Source organism: Mesoplodon densirostris, chromosome 3 (assembly GCF_025265405.1).
Source record: "Mesoplodon densirostris isolate mMesDen1 chromosome 3, mMesDen1 primary haplotype, whole genome shotgun sequence".
Lineage (NCBI taxonomy): Eukaryota > Metazoa > Chordata > Mammalia > Artiodactyla > Ziphiidae > Mesoplodon > Mesoplodon densirostris.
In genome coordinates this window covers 4426734-4450211 of record NC_082663.1, presented here as the reverse complement: position 1 = coordinate 4450211, position 23478 = coordinate 4426734, and the positions used below count along the sequence as shown (strand labels likewise).

Sequence of the window (23478 nt, the reverse complement as noted above, 5' to 3'; positions counted from 1 at the left end):
ACAACCACCGTGGTAACTTGCTTTAGCAGGGAAAGCCGTGAGGCTCGGGGAGGAGAGAGTCCATGCATGTCGGTGTCCGGAGGTCAGTGGGGCTGCAGGGGCCACGGGGCGAGTCCCAGGACACCTGGATGCCTACTGCCACTACCACCACTCCTACAAATGACCACTTTTTGGTTTTTACTAAAATAATCTGTGTGTGTGTATTAAATCCACTCGACTTCTGCTCCCATTCTTGTTTTCTGAACTCCAATGTACTCTACACATTTATCCTGTTTAGATCTTAAAATACTGGGTAATGTTTTCCTCACCCAGGAAAAGGAGCATTAAATAATTTGATACATTCAGTCGTTTGAAAATAAACATCTTTCCAAAGTTACCTGTACTGCTCTTTGTGCTTTCTGAAATGCAATCTAAGAAAAATAAATATTTATACCATTGTGATGCCAAGGATGTACAGATAACCGATAAAGCATAATCCATGGGACACTGGAAATCATCCACCCAGTATCAACGTAAATATGTAGAAAATAAAAACCGAGGAAAGTCCTAATAAACCGTGTAGGTAAATCTGCACAATCCTCCCCCAGCGCCCTTCCTGAAACTAAGCATCTGTTCCTGTTTGATTTCTGACCTACATCAAGGCGGGGCGGAGAACCCACACACTACCTTTCTGACTCTCAAAATTCTCAAGTGTGTATATAATACCATTCACAGAAAAGAAAGGCTCTATTACATAGCAATTTGATGCTTTGAAGCAAATCATTTCGAGCTTTTAAGCATGCCAGAATCAATGGGAAATATGCAATTTAAGTCCTGACAGGCTTTTTTTTACATGGGTGACTGCCCATCTCTGAGAATAAACTTCTGTTCAGGACCACCTCCCCTTTCGCTGACCGGAGACGGCCTCGGTCTGAGGACGTGCGATTCCTAACGCTCCCAGAGCAAAGGAGCCACATACCTTTTTTGTTGTGCTAAATTCATAAACAACTTCTTTCTCTTGATCTCTCATCACAGGCTTTTTGGAGATGTTTCCCACATACACATGACTGCGAATGACAGGTAACAGGTCAAAGGACGACTCTGCGATCTTCCTCAGGGCCTCCGCTACGGCTCTGTCGTGGGGCTCCACAGCTTCCTTGGGGCTCAGGGGTGACTGTGACGCCGTACCGACGGCCCGAAGACGACGCCCCTCCTCCTCTGTCCTCACCGCTGCAGCCTGGGGGGGGTTCCTCTGGGGGCTCCGGCTGACGCCCTCTGAGGGGGACTCCGGCTCCGGGGACCTGCTGTCCAGGCGCAACCTCTTAGCGCTCCTTGGTGTGCCCGCTGGCAGTGCCCTTTTCCCACCTGAACCCTGCGGAGGTCCCGGATCTCTCGACTTGTCCTGCGTACAGTCAGCAACGGAGCTGCCTCCTGCTTTCACAAAGGCGGTTGAGCTTGACGTGATGGCTTTGAAGCCCCTGAGGGCGCTGGCGGGCCCCGGTAGGTTCTTGGAGTCGGCCGGTGGGCCGCGCGTGAGCTGGATGTTCCCTTTGAGAATGCTGAGGGTGCGGGCCCTGGCGGACAGCTCTGGGTACATGGTGTCCAGGATCTTCACGGAATTCTCCTGGGGCGCTGCCACCGCCGGATGGGCAGAGGCGAACGGGGGCAGGCGGCCGGGCACAGGGACGGCGTGCTTTGGGGTCGCAGCACAAAACTGCAAAGGAGATGACAAGACCCTGTCACTGGCCGGGGCGGTGGACGGGGATGGGGATGCGTGTGGAGGAGAGGAGTGCCCCGGCTCCTCCAGCAAGGGGGACACCATGGGCGACGCCGGGATCTCACACGGCGGAGAGATCGGGCCGCAGGGAGAGACGGGTGAGCAGGGGCTGGAACTTGACGTCAGCGGAGAGGCTGGCTGTGAAGTCCTCGGAGGCGTGGCTATCAGAGGAGCCAGCAGCGGGGGCAGGGGGGGTCCCACCTCCTGCCGGATCTTACTCAGCGTGTCTGCACAGCAGTCCGCAGGAGTGGACGTGTCGGCGCTGGCTAGGATGGCCTGCGTTTGACTTCTCTGAGTTTTTCCGTTCCCTCTTTCTCCAGAAAATGACGGAGAAACTTCACCCTGAGTAGTCTCTACTCTGCTCGACGCTAACATCTTCACTGGTTTGTTTGTTTGATCTCTGCTTGAAATCTTTGATCGATTCTTATTTTTGCTCAGCGGCTCTAGTTTCGAATTATAGTACGTGTGATCAGAAGGAACGGTCTGAGTCTCAAAGTTCTGATCATAAATCTCAGAGCTAATCCTCACGCTGGGTTTAACAGGTCTATTCCGCAAACGACTTTTATCAAAGTTAGTACTCTGACCGCTGCTTGACATATCGCCCTGGGTTCCGGCCACACTACTGCCATACTGGGGCTCCTGAGAAGGGGGGCCAGGGCGAGCGGTCTCTGGGGACTTCTCCACAGAAGGAACTGGAATGAAACCAGCTGCCAGCCCTTCTGGATCCGGGGAAACAGGGGCGTCCTCAGGGCTGTCACACAGGATAACCTGGTCCGTGTCTGGCATGAGAGCTACCCCGTTGATGATGGTCCAGTTGTCCCCTTTCTCAATGACTAGATTCTGATCCTTATTTATCAGCACGTTTATAACCTCGGAGGTCACTGTAGAGATCTGACACTGAAACGCCACATCCCCCGGCCCCACTCCCGGGGCAGCGCACAGGGGCGAGGGCTCCGGGGGTTCTGACGAGGCCTCTTCCTTACCATCCACTGGCCTGAGCGCATCCAAGTTACCCTCAGATCTGCTCTGCGTGTTTTCACGGCCAGGTCCACCACTAGTGGGAGAACCGCCCCGAGTGTCCGAGCCGGCCGTTGGCAGGGGGGAAGAGGAGACGGCTGCTTCCACAGGCAGAACTTGCTCTTTCTCATGCTCCGCTGTCACGCTGTCAGGTGCATTTAAGAGCTGTAACTCACCAGCATCCTTCCCACCAGCGTCCTCCCGGTCGGGCTGCAGCTCCTGGCGGATCCCGGTGAGCACCTCGGGCAGCGTCTCCAAGGAGCACTGTGCAAGCTGCCTCATGCTCCTTGAAGGACAGTCGTCTTCCTCCGAGGAGCCGACGCACTCCTCAGAGGTTTCTAGTGTTTCCTCTTCACACAGTTGCTTTCTGTACTTTTCTCCTGAGGGCTCACTTTGCTTTAATTCCTTGTTCATCCCTTTATTTAGGGTTCCTTTGCTAGAACATTCTGAAACGGAGTCCCCTGAACTATAATCTCTTAACTGACAACTTTCAAGAAACATCACGACCTCGGACGTGGAAAGTCCGTCTGTCTCGGAGAGCGCACTGAGGCTACAGTCCCGCAGAGCCGAGGTCAGGCGCCCCACCTCGACGGAAGGTCTGGTCTCGGCCGCACCGGCGCTGGCAGCCCCCACGCCTCTTCCGGAGGCCCCGCCAGCACTCTGCTGGACGCCCTCCAGCCCGGCTTCGGGATCGTTCTCTCCCTCACTGCAGCTCGGCGCGTCACCCTCTTCCACCTCGGTGTCACCTCCGCCTGCCTCGCGGATGCCCGTGTAACAGTACAGGGCACCAGCGAGGCTGCTCTGCGAGACAACACGTTTCTCCTCATCTTTGCTGCCAAACGCTGGTGAAAAAGCAGTCTCTGTTGCGTCTAGAGCTTCAGGAGAAGCACCCCTGGGAGTGTGAGACGGCAGCTGCGGATGCTCCTTCGGGCCGTGCTGTACAACAGACGGGTCCTTTGTAACGGCCAGGGCCTCCCCAGAGGCTCTGACTGTGTCTCCAACAGGAAAACCTCTTGACAGCGTCACCTCCATGGCTGGAAGTTTATCCACATCCAGCTTGGACGTGTCCACATTTGTGGCAGGAAGACACGGGCTCTGCTTCTGCACCTCTTCCTGCACTGAGGCTTCCGTCACAACGTCTTGGTTTGGGACCAGGATGTTGTCAGAAGAGAAAGATAATGTACTATCTGTGGGATGATGGGAACTTTCTACTGGTAAAGAACCCCCTGGAGAATCAAAGTCTGCTTTTCTCCAGGGGGAGGAAACTCCCGGGGCAGCGCTCTCTGTAGCAGCCGCCTCCGTGCGTCTCGGTGCTGTGGGCGCTCTCTCCCCACATCTTGCTCCAGATGGCATCCGACCAGCCCCATTATCGTCTGTCACTAAGGGGGGCTCCCTCCTAGACAGTCTCGAGGGTTCCCATCGTGCGCCCTGCACGGTTTCAGGCCGTGCCTGCTTGGTGATAACTGACACCTGGTTAGGCAACAAGGAAGCAGGCGCCCTGAATCCCGCAGGACTGTTATCCTCTCCAGCATGTGCAGGCTTGGACGCTGATCCTCTGCTTTCTGAGGACGCCGCCACCGCCTCTTGTTCACGTTCAGGTTGAGGTCCCAGCCTTTCTTCACCACTTCGCCGTAACAGATCACTGTGGTGCCACGAAGTGCTTTTACCAAAGCCAAAGCCACTCCTGATCAAGCCAGACTGAGGCCCTGCCGACGATGTGAAACCTGACTGACTCGGCGTGAGCTCGACCCTCGGATCCTGCCTTTCACCCGGCCCGCCTCTGGCGGCTCCCGAGAATCCTGACTGCAGGAGTGAGCAGATGTCATTCATGCCCTTCACAGGGGTCGTACACCCCACCTCGCTGCCCCTCTGACCGTTAGAATCAGACCTCCCCGACACTGGGCTCAGAGCACATAAGCTGTTCTCCAGATGGCCTTCTCCTATGGGACACTCCGGGGGCTCAGAATGCACGTCTAGCATGGTGAACATGGCAGCTTGTGATGTCTGCTCCAAACGATGCAGTTCAGGAGGGCCTACTTCAGTAGGAACAGATGTTTCAGCGTCATCCTCCAACCCAGAGGGAGTCCGTGGGTGACCGCAGAGAGATGAGGCTCCCGAGGCCATGGGGGAAGACAACTCCTCTCCCAGACCGAGCACCGCGGCAACCAGCGCGGCGGCCCCTGCTGCTCCTGGGGCAGAGGGGTCTCCCGAAATGAACCCTCGCATCGCTTCTCTTTCCTTCTCCAATTCTCCAGACAGTCCCTGAAAATGACCAGAAGCAGACAGACGACCTGATGCCGAAGTGACTCCATCAGTCAGTGCCCACTTGGTCACCTCTAATTTGGGTGATCCTATCACTCTGGACACTAGGGTTTTTCCTTCAGGTGCGCTGGGCTCATTCGGTGGCCATGGGCCCAGGGGAGGATGACACGAGTCTGACGTCCCGAGGGCCATGCCCTCCTCTAGAGCCAGGCCGCTTGACAGCTGCTCAACGTGCCCACTGCCCATGGGTTCAGGATGTGTCTTCTCTGTCTGCACTGACCCATCCATCTCCTGAGCCCGTCTCTGTCTTCCTGCCTCATCCAAAACGCCTTTTTCTCCCTTGCTCACGAACTCAGATGGCACCGTCCAGTGTTTCTCATGAGCAGAGGGGAACGTGGCTGCAGGTTCTCTCAGGTTTGCTGTAAATGTCCCAAACCCAACCGCTGTCACCTCACTGACTTCCAATGTATTTAGAGCTTGGGTGGCTTCATGTGGTTGGAGCTTTTCCTCCCATGTTCCAGTTCCTTTACTTTTTCCAGATGAGCTAAAACAATCCAGCGATTCTGGTGTATCATCTTCTGAAACAGGCTCAGAATTCCTATGTTGGGCCGAGTCATGATCACTGGAATCTGTACACTCTCCAAAGTAGATTTCCTTAAATATAAATGAATTACATTAATTAGTTAGTAAAATACTACTTCAGTCAACTAAACACAACTACCAACTAAATGCATCAAAAAAAAGTGTGTGCTTCCTTAAGAATCTGAGGAAAGGGTAGTCCACTCTCTGGACTCCATCAACGGATGCATAGGTCTCAATGAGCACAGCACTGCTTCACCTTCTTTCCTTAAAGAAGCCACCTCTCCCCAGCGTTTCCTGCACTCACACTGCTTCTCCCCAGACGGAGAAGCTTCGCAGTTCTACTCCGCATGCAGCCTAGGGTTAGGTCTGTTCTCCTAACTTCGAAGTAGGCCTCCTCTCAACTCTGACGTCCCCATTTTCTGGCCCAAAAGGCTTCCGCCTCTAGTTGCCCAGCCCCGCCTGCCTTCCCCAGTGAGCCGCGGGCTCTGGCCCAGGGCAGCTCGCCCCAGTGCCAGCCTGGCCATCGTTCTGGGTGTCACCCTGCAGACTCCTCTTGCCACACCTCATGCTTGTGCTGCACCCTGACACCTCTGCCTCCTCCACGGCCCCTGACTCCGGGTCTGCTCCGGAAGCCCCCCCACCCCCATCTTGAGTGGTAGAGACCACACGGCCCCCCGGAGAGCCGGTACAGCCACCTGTGCCCCCTGGTCTGCGAGGCCCAGGGACTGACAAAGAGTCACCACCGTTGACATGAACTTGCTCCCACTGGAGAAATCCTTTCCTCCCTTGGATGGATGCTAGGGCACCATCACCCCCTGGTTCTCCTCTGCTGCCCTGACCTCTTCTCCTCCTCTTCTGTTTGGCTGCGTCGGCACCGACAGTTCCCCAGAACTGTCGGGACCCAACCCTCTCCTACACGCACATTCCGGCTGGATGACAGCACGCAGCCCCAGGCCTCTGCTGGCCCCCAGGCTGAGGCACCCCGGCACCTGCGTCCACCCAGCCTGGCTCTGAGCGCCAAGCCCATGGAAGGGGGTACACCCTGCACACGCCGCACCTGGGGATCCCGCGCACACCTAGCGCCTAACATTCCTATGTTACCTCCCCGCCCAAAGAGGTTCTTCTTCTCTGTTGTTTCCAGCACCCTCGACCCCCCACTCACCTAACAACCGCACCGCAGATCTCACAAGACGTGCTGCTCGCTCAACCTCGGGACCTTTTCCAAACCAGTTGACTCAAGTGCTACTACTGTTCAGGTGTCCAGAACTGAGGAAACTGCTGATTAAATGACTTCCCGACCACAGTCCTGCCTCCTTCCTGACTCGCCCCTCTCCCTCCCCATTCATACTGTGCCTAAACGAAAACCTTCAAGTGGAACTCGACCATTAGCTCCACTTCTTTGGATCCATCGAGGATTTCCCTTTGCCTTCAGGATACAATGGAAAGTCCTTAGGACACACATGGACCTGGGGACGTGGTCTGGGTGAACGCCCCCAGCATCAGGTTCGCCCTGAGTCCGACACGTCTGTGTAAACAGCTCCTCCACCTGACACAACGCACCCCTCCATGCGTTCGGCCGGGACACCCGCTCGCTGGCGATGCTCCCGCCCGGCCTCCTTCCAGCATGAGCTCCGTGTCTAGCTCCCGCCAGCAGCATGCTTCCCAGCAGCACAGACTCCACCACGGCCCAGTTATGGGGGCAACCGCCACACAAGACCCCACCAGGGGTGACCACAGCCCATGTCACCTCAGCGTTCCCAGTGTCTAGCACCAGGTCCAGAACGAAACAGACATGCATTATGGTTTCCCGAATGAAGGATGTGACTCAAGCAGTCATTTATCTGTTCCTTAAGCCAAAATGCATACAAATCTGCTTTGTCAAGACTATCTTCCTAAGAAATTACAATAAACCATTCTGCAAACACACGAAAAGATGATGAATTCACTGCATGAAGGTGGGGAATTCAGCAACCTAATTGACCTGCATGCTCTATACATGGACTCCCCATCTCTGAAAAACTCCATGTCTATAAACACTTGTTTAATTCACTCATTCCATATCTGTTATGTGTCAGGCACTAAAGATAAGAGTAAGCAATTAAGACACAGGAGACTTACAGTACATTGTAGATGGAAACAATAAAAATGCACCCCTAGTACAAAATGAAAAAAGCCGTTATGTGCACATGGACCCGAGGGCACCGGCCCGCCTTGTTAAATCCTCACGTTCCTCCCTGACACGAGCTGGTCTGAGTTCCCGTAGCAGGATGGACAACGTGGCCACCAGGTAATGCAAATACAAAGTGTCAACTTACAGGTGAGAGTGAGGACGGAAATGCACCCAGGTGTGGGGACGACAGCAGAGGGGGTGAGGGCACCGGGGACAGAAGAGGAGGGGGCAGCTTGAAGAAGTCGACGGCAGCCTGAAGATCTTCATCAAAAGAATGATCATGATCAGAAAAGTCAGCACGATCATCCTCATTCCTCTGCGTTACAGCCTCAGGATTCCCGTCCTCTTTAAAGACACCATTGTCACGGCAAGCTGCTCCACCCGGCCTCTCTCTCCCCGCGTCTTCACACGCAGAGAAGTCGCCCTCTATCTCCATGGACAGCTCTGCCAGGCAAGTCTGCGCGGCCGAGGTCCTGAGAGGGCTGCCCCTTGCTGGAGGGGGCACACCATCCTCCCTGGACTCTAAGGATCTGGGGGTTTCTTTGGCAGGTTTTTCTGTGGGGAAAAAATATATATAAAGAAAACTTAAAAAAAAAAAAAAAAGCCTTATTTTAACAGCTCAAAATGCTTGCATTAAATCCAAGTAAAAACATTTGTAAAAGGCAACCAATCCCTTCCTAAAGAATAACCTATAAGACTTGAACATATTCCACAGAAGTATGCTTCCCTCACAACAAGCAAACGAGAAGACAGGCAGGTGGATGGTGAGATGCCCGTGTCCCATTAGCAACAGGGTGTCCGTGCCAAGGCGCCCATCCACCGCCATGGTAACGGGGCTTGATGATGCCCTCATTCTCTTGGGAAATCAGCAGGACTGGGGAGAAACAGCTTCTGCATACAAGGTGATAGGAAACACTAATTTCCCTGTCTAAAATCAACCTATATTAGACTACTTCATGACCATATTTGTACAATTCTCTAACTAAGGAACCTGACTAGGTCACATAAATACTTTGCATTATAACGCAACAAGAAAACTACTATAAAATGCTAGTTCTCTTTGGATTTGGGTATACTGCAGTAATGCTAATTGTTAGTAAAAACATTGTGTCCTAGGAAATAACTAGAAATAACCATCTGTCATACTTGAAAGCTGTAAAAATACATTTTGCAGAAGGCCTCAGGGCTCCTTGGAGCAGTGTTTGATAACAGGGCTGGGGAGGGGAAAATACAAGCTGAGCCTTAAACAGCTTGCAGTACCAGAAGTAAAGAAGTACCCAAAACAGGACGGGACATGCCTAAAAGACCCAGGAGCTAAACTAAAGATGGTCCCAATAACCAAATCTGGAGCAATTTGAGTAAAATAATGAAAGTACTGTATTATAACATACAGAATAAAAAAATATATATCTGTGAGACTACACTGACAGAAATAGTGAATAAACAAGTAAGTGGTGAAAAGCGACAGCTCTTCCTTACTGAAGAATTCCAACTAATACACGTAGGAGGAATGAGGGAAATACCAAAAACACTATCAGAGTAGTAATCGTAGCAGATAAGATCCACCAATAGATGCTAAAATCAGTGGGCTACAGTTGGAGAGAAATAGAATATTTGCAGTGTCAAAGCATCTCCCTCAAGATAATCAATGAATGAGGAAGCAACAGAAACTTTACATGGAGAAACCTGGCCAACACCACCTTAAACAAGCAATCAAGGTTAACATCCCCAGGGACAATGCAGATCCACACACACTCTCCCCTGGCACACTACTGGGGAACTCTTGCCAAAAACACACAGCCTCGCTCTCATACAAGAAAACATCCCACAAACCAAAATATTCGTATTCTACCAATGATTCGTATTCTCCAAAAGGGTCAGAGATGTGAGACAAAGAAAGACCGGTAACTGTCAGACTGGGGGCAATTAAAGGAAGAATGACTGCTAAACGTAACATGGGGTCCTGGGATGGGAGGTGACAAAAGTGGGAAAATGGTGAAACTCGGTCTTCCGCGTACACCTGCCACATACACCTCCCACCATGTGTCTTCCAGTTTCCATGAATACTCTCTGACGAAAGGTGCTATTACAAAATAAAAAGCCAGATGCATTCACTGAGACTAGAAGTCACCCTGGAGGGAATGGAGTTCTGTATGACTTTAAGTACCCATCCTAGTTTATTTCACTCTTTCAATGTGAGATTTAGGAGATATTAAAAAGTGAAGGCATATAATGCCCACAGTAAACATTTCTACTGCATATATGAAATGTACTTCTGGAAGCTTCTCTCTCACCTGGGACACATCTGCTGCCTTCACCGGGGAGTCTGTGTGTTGTGTTTATACAGAGCCAGAGTTCCTTCAGAAGTAGTTTTACTTTCCCTGTGAAAGAGAGTGAAGTATTAACGTCATGTCATTTGGCTCATTCTACACAAGGCAAAAACACAGTCCTGTAAAACCAGGATTTACTAGGGAATTAGAAAACCAGGCAACTTAAAATATCTTCCCCAAATGCAATCATTGCACACAATTCAGTTAGCTACTGATACAAAGGTCTACTGATAGGCTGAATACAAGTTTTTTTTGGAAGCTGGGGTGCAAACAGGGGTAGGACTCAAAACACCAAATCTACTTGTTGTTAAAGGCCTTTATCACCGTTATGAATGCACAGTATAAATAAATCTTTGGTCTATGTATTTTCTACAGAGAGTGATATGAGACTGGGGTCGGGGGCGGGGGGAAGCATAGATACAGTGACCTATGTGAGAGATTACGGCTCCAGGTAGTCTACAAAGAACAGTATCCCCTCAGTTCCATGAGGTTATCAGAAAAGCCATCCGAGTTGACCATGCTGTAATTAACTTAGGGGCTTCATGGATCTTGGAAAACATTTTAATGGCCTTAAGGGGAAATGGGAGGAGACAAAAATGGGTGCGTATAAACATGAATAGGGAGAGAGAACCACACATGAGCAGACACACAGAAGGAAGCATATGCTTCCATAGGGAAAGTGAACACTTTGGAATTTTCATAAATATTTTTCAAAGGGGTTTGATTTCCTAAAATGGTTAAGAATCACTGGTTCAAGCTGAAAAGCAAAGGGCAACTATAACAAAGACAGGCCTAATGAAAGTCATATAACATTAAGAATATTATACTATGGTTTTAAAGTCAATTTAACATTAAGGACACAAATTCCCAAAAATGTTCCAAAGCAAAAAATATTCATAAAAATATAAACATGAATAGTTTGTGTCAATATGCATAAAAAGACAACCCACACTAGTTAAAATTTAACTGAAAATAGCATTAAGTATTAGGTAATTTCAGTCCACCCCTAAGTTCTGTTATAGTTCATTGGAAGTTCTTAAACTGAATCATTTATTGAAAATACTGAAATCTCTAATCCAGTTCTAGAGAGGCTAAAAAGACCAACCTTTTAAACCAAAATTTCTACAAGGAATCACAAATTTCGGAAGAGGTCAGCCCTATTTAAGTTGGCAAACTACATCGCTCTAAAAAATGAAGTCCATAGTAAGAGGACCAGGACAAATGGGGCATAACAACAGAGAAGTTTGAAAAGTTGGACATTTCCAACCTCTCCTGAGCCGAATCAGCCACTGTCACTGTGTGTGAGGTACATCCATTTTTGAGTTTCAAAATTCTATGATCAAGTAGTTCATCTACATTGTGATTTAACCTACCCAAAAGCCTGCTTCCAAATACTGTAATCCCCTTTGCTTAAATGACCTGACCAGGATCCCTGCTTATTACGTATACCCAAAGCAGCAAACAAGGAACCTTCAAAAAAAAGAAAAAGAGTTACTTTGCTATGCTTATGGAGGCTACTAACCAGAGCTAGGCCTATTTCAACTGAGCACTCATTCATTACTTCCAGTCTGACATAAAAGAGCTATCCATTCCCAGCAAAGCAGAAAATAATCTTCATTGTGGCATCATTAGTTGTGAAAACCTCCTTCAGCTGAACTGCACACCTTCCCCTTATCCTTTAAAATGCCTCCTTTATTAAAATCCAGGCATCTCTGAGTACAGTATTTCTGGACTTTCCTACTCCACTGATTTGTCAATTTCCACGTGAAGAGCACGCTTCTTTAAACACGATAGTTTTATAAGTATGTTTTAATACCTGTACAGGCATGAATGTGGCTCAGAATTTTCCTTTCAAAAATTAATTATTATTCCGAATGGCTATTCTTTCCGATCAGCCTTCACCATCTGGCTTTCGAGTGCGTATTTATAAATACATGTAGGGAAAGTGCACACCTCTATGCCTTGAGTCTTTCAATCCAGGAACACAGCATTTACACACGTGTTCAGATGGTTTAGTTTTCCTTCACGGAGGCAGGCATGCTGCTTTCAGGTCTTTCCCCGGACATCTCAGGTCGGCTGCCACCTGAGATCGGGTTGTTCTTATTCCACCCGTTTTGATAGGCTAATGATGGTCCATTGTGCGTGTTCACTGTATATACCAGCACTTGCCCAGCTCTTACACTTCTGTTTTCCTTCTTCCACATAGAGAGTCACGTCATTTAAAATGCGGACAATCTGACTCTTCCTTATTAGCACTCACAGCTCCTACCCTTTGTGTCTGCCTGCTGCATGGTTTAGGGTCTCCAGCACACACAGAAGGGATGGAATGAAAAGCAGGCTTGCCTTGTTTCTGACAGTAATGACTACGCTCTTAGGGTTTCACCTTTCTCAAGTTCAAAATGTTTTTTTCTATTATTACCCCACCAATTTTTTTAAATGAGGAATGGGTATTGAATTGAGATGATCCTATCATTTTCCTCTTAACCAGTTGTCGTGGTATTCCTGAGATAAATCCTTAAGTCATAACTTGTCCATATTCTAAATTACTAATAGATTTGAGTTATTAAGATTTTATTTAGTACTTTTGTAGCTTTATTCCTAAGTAACAGAGTTCTGAGTCTTGAAGATATGTATGCATGTTATTCTTAATTGATCTTGGTACAGGGTTATGCTAGTCTAAGCGAATGAAACAGGAAGCATTCTACATTTTTTAAGTTCTAAAACCAAACAATAATAAAGACATCAGTTTTTCACTTCAGGCTTGCTCACCTGCAAGCCACCTAGATCTTCCATGGTGTTGGATATTTAACTATTTTTAAAAATTTCTTCTGGGTTATTTTTCTGTTCAGGATTGCAACAACTAGTCTGTGTCAATTTGAGTATGCTTTCCTACAAAATGGTCCATTTTATGAACGTGATAAAATCTGAATATAAATTTGTAAATTAAAAATAATTCTCCAAATGTATTTTTATAGCTTTCTCAGTCCTGGTGTGAGTCGGTTTTTGTTTCTTCCTTTCTTGATCAGATTTGCCAAAGAGCTGTCAGTTTCATGAGCATTGCAAAGATCCAGTTATTAGTTTTAATGGTCCCAAATCAAATGCCTTGCTTCCTATTTCATTAATTTATGTTTCCATCTTCATCAATTCCTGCCTTCTATATTCCTTAGGTTTCTGCTGTATTTTCCTACCTTCTCAGTCATTCATTTTCTGTAATCCTTGCTTCATTTTCTGTAATTCTTGCTTTCTAACAATTGCTTAAGACCACAAACCACTCACTGAATACTATCTTGTCTATATCTCAAAGATTTTAATAAATACTGCCCTGCTTTTGTTTATTTCCAAAACAGTTTAGTATTTCAGTTTTTATTTTTTCTGTTATCCAAGAGGGGTTTGTTTGTATTTATTATGTGTGTTCAGTTATCAGTTTTTCAGGGCGGAGGTAGGAGAGATTTTTATTAATATCCTATGAAATATCAGTATCTTAATATCTCATATTAGATCGTAGCTTTTTGTTGTCTAGTAAATAGTCACCTTTTATATATGTTTGAAAAGTATTTTAAAGAACTCAAAGTTTGTGGTTTAAGAGTTATATGTAAATCATCCATCCTGCAATTATGATTCCAATTCTATCTCCTATTTAAATTCTTGCTTCTACTCTGTATTTCTGAGAAACACACTGAAGTCTCCCATGAAAACAGATTTGGTTATTCCCCCTAGAATACCCAAGCATTTTACTTGACATAGTTTTATGCTCAAAGGTCATAAGAGCAGTATCTTCTTGATGAATTGTACCTTTAATCGATCTAAATATTTCCTTTTAATCCATGTAAATTCATTTCTAGGTGTGAATTATTTATTTGCCTTGTATTACTGCGTTCAAGTTAGCATTTGCTTAGAATTTCTTTATCCATCCTCCTATATTCAATCTTTCTGCTTCATTTGATTTTAAATTTATTTCCTTTGAACAAGTAAGAGATGGAGCTCATACTGAAAAATCATGCTCTACAGCTGGGAGGCTTTTCTAATATAAATATTGTATCAGTGTCCTGCTCTGGGAAGTTTCTTTCTACAGAATTTCTTGATCACATTCTCTCCTTACAGCTCTGTTCTCCCCTCTGAGAAGTCCTAGATGACTATTACAACACCTGGCTCTATGCTCCAGAGTCTTAGGTTTTCCCCAATACCTTTTATTTCCTTATCTTTGTTACACCACATTCTCACAGATGTCCACAATTAAATCTCTTGATTCATTATAGCAATCTTCTATTTGTCCACTCAACAATCCAGCCTTTCGAGTGGGTTTATTTCTACAACGTACTTTTAATATTTGAGAACCCCAACTCAGATTTCACATCAGCAGCCTACGGATAGGTTCTCAGATATTCTCTAAGGACTCTATTTCAATTGTTATCATTTTCTTCTTGTTCATGATTTAACACTGTTTCCTCAGGGACCAGTTTCTCTTGAGCTCGGTGCCTTTCTTCCCTGTCACTGCTTTTTCTCAGTGACGTCTCTCACAGCCAGAGTACATTTCTACAGCCTCCATTTTTAGTCCTATTCCTCTGGCAATCAATGCAGGCCCTCATCTCATGAACCTACAGGACCCTGTCTTCAGAAGGAGGAAGCAGAGTGAATACGGTTGTGAGGACTTACATGGCGTATACAAATATCTCATTTTCTGGGAACAGGAGGGGCTATCCTTCAAAGCAGCCGTAAGTAACCCAATTTTCTGACATCCACACCCACTCTGGGTCTTCCCATGTCCTAACAAACACTTCAGAGAACTAAACTTTGGGCCACAGCCTGTGGACCATTGCCAGGAACAGTCTCGAAGCCAGAAGGCCGCAGGCTTCTCGACCCTTCGCTGGCCACCTGGCGACTGCCAATGCACTGCGCCTTCTCCCGTGCCCGCTCCTCTGATGTGGGGAAGCACACACTTCTGCAGTGAAAACCTGCTTTTTGAGGGCTGCTGCTTTTCTCTGTAATTTGGGGTTTCATCACCAACTGACACCATCTGCTTTACACCTTCCTCATTAATTTATAGCACGTTTTAACTATCTTTTTCTTTTTTTCTTAATCTTCTGCCATTTTTATTGGAATTTGAAAGGAAGGCAGACCAACAAAGCCCCCAGGCAGTCTTCTCAAAAGTGAAGCCGACCCAGTGCTCTTTCTGCCTAACTTGTAAGGTTTTTTCAGAAGTCAGGTATGAACAAAGAAAAGTGTTAAAGATATACTTAAGAATTAGGAATTAAACCCATTAAGGTCCACAGCTAAATAATCAGCGGATTCCTAAAGACTTCATTTATTTACCTGTTTGGAAAAAATAAACAGTATCCCTTCCCTCACAGTGAGGATAGATTAAAAAAAAAATTTTTTTTTTACTTGAGAAGGTAACTAGTTCTTTTAAGGAAAAAGAGAATGTAAGGCTAGAGAGCAACTATGGAAGGGGGTGAGGGCTGTGTTTTAAAGAGTGAGGCCTGAGAACAGCAGAATCCTAAAAGAAAGAAGGTTAAAGTCCACACCTGACTGTTAGCTGGGAAAGCTCAGTGCTGCCGAGTCCGGCTTCTCTCAGCAGCACCTATTACTCAAAGTCTCACTTTCCACACCTCAGAGTAGGAAGAAAGGTCAAAAGCACATGGAATTATGCATCAGTGATAGTGATAAACAGACTCAGGGCCTGGGCAACTGAAAAGTATCAACTGATAGTCTTAAGCCTTGATCTATGGATTAAAAAAAAAAAAAATTAAAGGAAGGAAAAAAAGGTAAAGGAGACTTCTGAAGAGACACTATACACTTGCACAAAACAATTTAAGTGGTTTTAATAATTTCCATTTGGAGAAAACATGAGTGACATGAAAATACCATTATTTACTTATTTGCCTTTTTAAATGTATCTCTACCAAAACAGTACAAGATAGGCAGAGAAGAAATTCATAATCTCTTTTTTACAACTAGAAATGAAAACACAAAGAAGGGAAGTCAATGGCCAAGGGTCAAACAGTAAGTAGAAAAACTGACATGACACTCCAGCATCCCCACTTCTCATGTTACACCTCCTCGTCCACAAGGTAGCAGGCTCAGCGCTGCAACGTGCCGGGGACGCTGGGGACGTCCCTGTCCTGTGAGCACCACTGCACTCCTCTGTAACTTCCGGCCTTCTGTAAACCCTTCTGTCTTCCAACAATACACCACAGGGCTTAGACTCCACAGTTTCCCTGCCTGACTTTAACCATTTTTATATATTTAGCACCTATGAAATCTAATACATTAACTTGATAAATTGTAATCTAATGAGGAAACTATACTCATTTATTGAGAAGTGTGGAAAGTATAGCTTTCCCAGTTTTCTTTCCCAAGGAATACTGCTTTTTGACTCTTTCATTCACTATATTATTTTATCAGACAGCAAGGTGATAACATACACAGATCTAATGAAGACAGGAAATAGGATATGGCTGCTTCTAACAGAAAACATGTACAAGCCCAGGAATTCCCACAATTATAGGTAAGAGTAACAAGCAACCTCCCAAACCACTAAAAGAAATGCAAAGAGATTGAAACTAAATTTGCAGTATACTTACTTTTATCAATACTTCCATAAGAATCACTTGAAATTTGTGTTCCAATATGTCTCAACTCTAAAATGTGGGGAAAAAACAGTTAGAAAAGAATACTGTGTGTCAAAACAGAATTCTTAAGGAAGCATTAACTGAATACTCACCCTTTTCATTTTTCTGTTTAGAAAATTCATCAAGCTTTTCCTGTGAAAACAAAACACGAGCAGTGTTTGCAGTGGATAAAGGAGTGCTAGTTCTAGACGGGATGTAAGAGGGGGCGACCCAGGGGCACTGCTGACTGCCCTCAGCTGGGGGCCTCATGTGTGACTCATGACGAGGACCCACGGGGATTACAGAGGACCCAAGGAGTCCCAGAGGGAAGATCTGAACATGCGTGGGCACTGCTGTTATCTATTACCTGTGTCTTCCTAAATTCCTTTTCAAGTATTTTCTTTTCATTCCTTAGTTGCTTGAAGTCCTGAATTTGCTTGACAGCAGCCTCTTTATTTAAAGAGTGCAGTGAAGTAAGAGAGAAAAGTAATTTACCACATTTATAATTACCATTAATGAAATTCTCAAAATAAACTATTGAGAGCTTTCCTCGTTTCTTAAAATTTGAAACAAATTCTGTAAAAAGTTACTGTTCTTTCAGTATTCTACCAGAATCAGGGATAAATGCAGTTTTGTTTAAACTGTTATCTACGAAACTGAAGAATTGGCATATAGGCCCTAAGACTCCTTTCCAATCCTGAAACCAGCCAACCCCCACCCTTTAGTCAGGCAACAAGCCAATGTACAAGATCTTTAGAGGGAGAGGCTGTGGTCCCCTTGTTCTTCAACAATCAGGAACATTCAAGTTTTAGAGACTTAGAACTGTGATTTTATCAAGCAGTAGTTAAGACCATTTTCTTCACTTGGAGGAAGGGACAATCTTCTCGATGTTTACAATATTTTTAGCCCTTCCTGCCTGGAGTTCCCTTGCATCAAGCCAACTCATCCCAAGTCCCAATATCTTTACATAAATCTACTTTTAAGGTATTTTTATAGCTCTCCTGTGGATCCAGAGCAAATTCTTAACTCGAGTTTTTGGTTCTGAAGCACTGAATGGTTCAAATATACTATTAAGAACCTGAGCAGTATTGACTTTATCTGAACATGTTCATATACAATTGCTATGAAAAGTAAAATTCTATAAACGCCACAGTAACAATCCTCTCCTGATTCCTCTAACAAACTTGAGTACTTCTTTACCTGATTATTATGCCCTGTCACTTACTAGAAAAATATTTTTGTCACATGGGAAATACACTTTCACTTAAAGGAAGTTTGCTGTAAAAGCTTCATATAGTCTCACAGGCATTTTAGATCCCTTTAAAAATTTTCCTTAAATAGACATATCTCCACACAGTAGCGAGAGAAGGTAATACTGAGAAAGAACACAGTGATGTTGTACTTACTGCCACACTCAATGTTTGTGCAACAACCAAGTCAGAGGAAAACTTGTTAGCAAAACATTTAGAACCTAAGTCTGAAAAATTGGGCTCAATTAAGGCAAGTTAATGACTGGAAATATATTCAGCAACTTCTATTCAAATTCTCACTTCACACTCGAAATGAAAATAAACTGTTCTCCGACAGACTTGCGGTTGCCAATGGGGGCTGGGGGAGGGATGGACTGGGAGTTTGGGGTTAGCACATGCAAACTATCATATACAGAATGGATACCAACAAGGTCCTACTGTCTAGCACAGGGAAACTCTATTCAATATCCTGTAGTAAACCATAACGGAAAAGAATATTAAAAAAAAAAGAACGTTTATATATGTACAACTGAATCACTCTGTATAGCAGAAATTAACTCAACATTGTAAATCAACTATACTTCAACTAAAAGAAAAAAAAAATGTTCTCTGAAGCAGAGGACTATGGGAGTGATGACAGGGCAAAGAGCAGGTCCGTGAGCCCCACAGCTACGAGGGCAGCCCCAGCCCACGCTGGAGAGAAAGGAGGAGGGGACCGGGGATGGGCTGGCAGGTCACACTTGTCTCTACTTGATGTTATTTCCACGTCACAACCACCCAACGAAGGAGGAAACAACAGAAGAAAAGATCTCGGATTCAACTCCTGAAAGGGCTCTGAGCTGCCACAGGAGGGCTGAGCAGACCCTCGTGTGGCCCTCTGCCTGCTCAGTGTAGACAGAAGGCCCTGACCAATCTTGGGGTGGCGGGGGCGTGGTGGCAGGGACACAGCGGAAACTCCCAGTGTAGGGAACCTCACAGAAATCTCTCCACCCTGAGTGTGTCACAACCACCCAAATACATCAAGTCTCTCAGTACTAGAAGTAGTATCCTTTTCTACTAACCGTTTATTTCGTTAGTAAAAAATGAGAGGGCCCCATGAGATTCAACTTTCAAAATTTAAGTCCTTTCTTTTCTTGATCGCTGCTTTTTACAGTAAAAGTATGGGCTGTTATTATTTTGAGTGAACACTTCAAGGATATGCCACATTCCATTTCCATGTCTATCCAGTAACTGACAGAAGTACAGTATTCAACCTTCTTCCTAACGGTACCCTTAATACACTCATCCAGGGACGCACCATCAAAAACCAGGACTCAACTACTTGACCAAGTACTACAGCCTTGGACCAATCATTCATACAAAGACAATGATTTCCATTAGCTGGACGACAAGAGTGCCAATTACCTTCCAGCTTCTTCACCTTGGCTTCTAGTTTCTTCTTCCTGATAATATAATTGTATAAATTAAAATGGTTAAAAAAAAGTAACCTCACAATTTGTGATATACATGGTTTTTTAAATTATTGAGATTTACATAATAAAGAAAATGTTAGTCACAACAAGTATAACACATCAATCATTAAAAGTACCAGCAATTGTTTTGAAGGTAAACTTCAGAAAGAATAGTATGATGTTTAGTGTGTAATATCTGTAAAATGGATTTTTAAAACTCTGCATTCTGTGGCATATCATGCCTGTGTGGCTCATGTCTGAGCTAAGCTGATGCGTCCAGGTGGCACCCTGGCCTCAGTCCAGCACCTGACTAGGTGCGGTTACTTTCGGAGCACGTTACGGAGCACAGGAGCACAGGCAGGCAAGAGCCATACCACCACTTTACAGGAGGCAGCAGCTAGAAAACTACACTTGTTCTAGGATAGATTTCTGAGTCAGAGAAGGTAGGACACCCTCTGAGAAAGTCTGAATTACTGTGACATCGCATCTACATTAAACTACTGTATGTGTAGCTCACGAGTTTTGTAAACAATGTGAATATAGTATTAAACTTCAAAACAATCAACTGACTTCTTTGGAAGAGCCCCTTTCATTAATGGAACACAGGCACCCATTCCAGATGATATCTATTAAAGGAATGGTACAAAGAAGTGAGACAATAATCATGCTTTCTCTATGAAAACAAAATACAGACACACAAGCATGCACGCATATAGACATAAAAACTTTTATGGAGTTCCTTGTTCAGGCCTTTAACATAAGATGGTCTATTTACTCCTATTAATCCTTCAACATAGCTATAATTTCCATTTTACAGATATGGAAACCAAGGTTGTGAGACTAGTTCAAGATCACCCAGTTAATTATGGTCAACATACCCAAAGACAGAGAAAAGAGAAACACTACTGATTTAAGCATTAAACATTTTCAAAGTTGAAAACACTATTTCCACAGTAATTTCTGAAATACTTACTGAGCATCAGTTTTCAAGCATTCTTCTTTCACACGAGCATATTCCTGATGAGTATCCTGATACAACTTCAGAGAACTCTAAAAAAGAAATAAATGTGTGTGTGTGTCTGTGTATCTGTGCTTGTATATATATATATATATCTCAACAATCTGAAAGTCACTGACCACCAGTGATAAGGATTTTGACCCTGATAAGCTAAATTATTATCACTTAATAGTATGAAATTAACCAAATGAATACATATAATTAGGCAAGAAACCAAAGTAGAATTCACTGAACATTTTAACGGATATAACCAGATCCTAAACAGAGGTAATATGATAAACAGTCTAATCAAACAAAGCTATAAAACTTAAAATATACTAATTTTAAAATAACCCCAAATCTTCATAATATCGAATAGCTAATATTTTTGTTGCAGCCAATTAAAATTCAACAAAACCTAAAGCAATTTTAGAGGTAATAAATATAAGCTATTATTACTACTATGCAAAAATATAAAGTAAAACGTTATACTTAATGATAATTGGGGAAAATATGTTAACACCAATCAATATGTATACCCTATGGACACTATGGAATGGGAAAGAAACTTACTGAGCCTGATAACACAGTACAATATAATGTGTATAGCTTTTCGGTCGCCAAAGCTCTGAGAGACGGGCTTTATGACCCCTTTTAACAGATGAGGGGTCTGAGGATTCAGACACTGAGTAATTCTTTGAACGTCACAGTGAAAGAGTGACTATTTAGGTTTATTATTCAGCTGTGATTCCAATGTTCATGTTTCCTCTCAGGTATGGCTGATGACATTACTTTGTAGTCAGAGGTAGACAAAATTCAACATCTTGATTGTTTCTGTTTAACTTTCACTGCATAATTAAATATATAATAAAGACTTTCTATAGAAATAGGAAAACCGACTACTGTTTGAGTATGTAAACCTCAGAGAGGTGCATGGCATCCTAAAATGAAACAACTTGAAGACTGGGAGGCACAAATACTATCAGACCGAGGAGCCAGGAATCATTCTGGCTTGGCTACGACTTGCCTAATGCTAACCACCTAACTTCACTAGCTTCAGAGTTTTTTTTTTTTAATTTGTAAAAGCCATGAATTCTCTTCTAAGGCTCCAGTAAAACAAAATTTATATTAAAAATAAGTTTATAGCATTTACAATAGTTTTACTTAGTGCAACTGGGTTTTGAAATGGAAAACATAATTTCTGTAATTTGAGTTTGAACTTTTGAAGGTTACTTTACACTTACAGCAAGAAAAATGGAAAAGGCAAGCAATGCAGGGCACATAAAGTCATAAAAAATCATAGCTAAAAAGGTTCCTCTACTGAACCTCTCAAAAAGCATAAGCAACTAATACAGCATTACATTAATTACTAATAATTACTGTAAGGACCAAGCCATCAATCAACTAGGTCAATGTTCTCTAAGTACAGCAATACACTTAGAGTCTTGACTACCATTTATTTCCTTTGTTAAGACATAAAATGTCCCCTTATCCCAATTACAGTAAATAAGTAGATCTTAATTTACTGACGACAACCTTCTGTAGGAAAATTACTTTAGGTACCTTTTTCTCTTCTAACTCTGCTTTTAAAGATCCCAGTTCTTCCTGACACTTCTGCAGAGGAGAAATTTTTTGAAGCATCTGTTCCACTTGGTGATGCAGAGTAATATTCTCTCTAAATATGGACAATGCATTAACGTTATTATGCAAAAGTATCTACAGTGAATTATTAAATATATCTACTGGTTTCAATTTTATTTCTACCTAAAAACAAAGAATCTCTCTTGTTAAATGCGTTCTCTCTATTTGTACCAAAATGATTTATATACCACTTTTTATTTCTGACATGAGTCTATTTCTAATAAAAGTACATCCGAAACCATATGAGAAGCAAGCGCAATAGGCTCTCAATCTGCTGTAGAATACAAGAACACTTGGACGATCTGCCAGGTGATCTGGCTCCTTAATCCTGAGTTCACCACCACTGATTTCAGTTCAATGATAGGCAACTGTGTGAGTCATTTTATAACCATATTTTGCCTTCTAATTGGTAAATGTAATCAGAGTATAAAACATTACTAAATTCTAAGTAAGACTACTTTAAATTGATCAAAATATACATGATAAACAACCACTTTAAACTATCCAATTCACAGAGACAACAATAACTGATAGCAATAAACTTCATCTCAGTGGCCACAAGATCAGTAAAATTTACTGAAAAATCAAACACTAGGCTGTAATTTAAGACCTCGGTAAGAAATTCATTTGGACAATTTAATAGTAAGGAAAATGTGAATCTTCATTTATTATAAGCATCAAAGAAACAGTCTACATAATGGGTCAATTCTATGTGGCACTTTGTTGAATCTGCGTAAAAATCTAGTCCGATAAGTTCTACCCCAAATAGACTAGGAAAACAGGTAGCTAGCTTACCTTCTTGCAAACTGCAGCTGTAAAACTTGTTAAAGAAAACTGTGACAATTTTATCTACTGACGATAAAACAATTTCATCTTGTCTGAAGATAAAACTCACCTTAAAACTTCAATAAACTGTGTTCAGTATACATAGAGGCAAAATCATAATCCTTAGAAAACAACATTCAAAGTTCCATCTATAACATATGATAAAGCTTTTTACTGAGTTACTCCTATTAATCATAACATGCGCCATAAGTCAAAATATGTACTTCTCTAAATTAAAAAAGATTCTTGATTAACTATACGATTAATATTAAATTCCAAGAATAAAGACAATGCAATAAGCAACTAATGAAAACTACCTTGAATCCTGTATATATCAGAATACCCAAACATCCTGTCCTTCTTTTCTCAGAGTCCAGAGCTCAACTCCAGCAAATCAGGGTTACGTACTTACTAAAACCACGTATATATGTGCGTATATATATATATTTAATGAATTTAAATATTGAATGAAATAAATATATATATGTATTTAACGAGCAATGAGAAAAGAAATACAGGGAGAACATAAAATCTGGAAAACCTTTAACTTTTACAGTCTGGTAAATTTGGTAACTTCATTTCCCATCAT

General features: G+C 43.7%; 1 protein-coding gene across 3 annotated transcripts in view; it reads right to left on the bottom strand.

Moving 5' to 3' along the window:
- Positions 1–23478, bottom strand: part of ICE1 (interactor of little elongation complex ELL subunit 1) — a 61471-nt gene that overhangs the window by 22301 nt on the left and 15692 nt on the right. For all 3 annotated transcript variants that reach the window (XM_060092703.1, XM_060092704.1, XM_060092705.1), the window contains exons 4-13: positions 22860–22878; positions 21987–22098; positions 20400–20476; positions 19380–19417; positions 17093–17175; positions 16839–16878; positions 16699–16755; positions 10082–10168; positions 7933–8342; positions 959–5689 (exon numbers count right to left, since the gene is read on the bottom strand). In XM_060092703.1, coding sequence (XP_059948686.1) covers positions 959–5689; positions 7933–8342; positions 10082–10168; positions 16699–16755; positions 16839–16878; positions 17093–17175; positions 19380–19417; positions 20400–20476; positions 21987–22098; positions 22860–22878 — 5654 coding nt within the window. The remainder of the gene's footprint in view (positions 1–958; positions 5690–7932; positions 8343–10081; positions 10169–16698; positions 16756–16838; positions 16879–17092; positions 17176–19379; positions 19418–20399; positions 20477–21986; positions 22099–22859; positions 22879–23478) is intronic.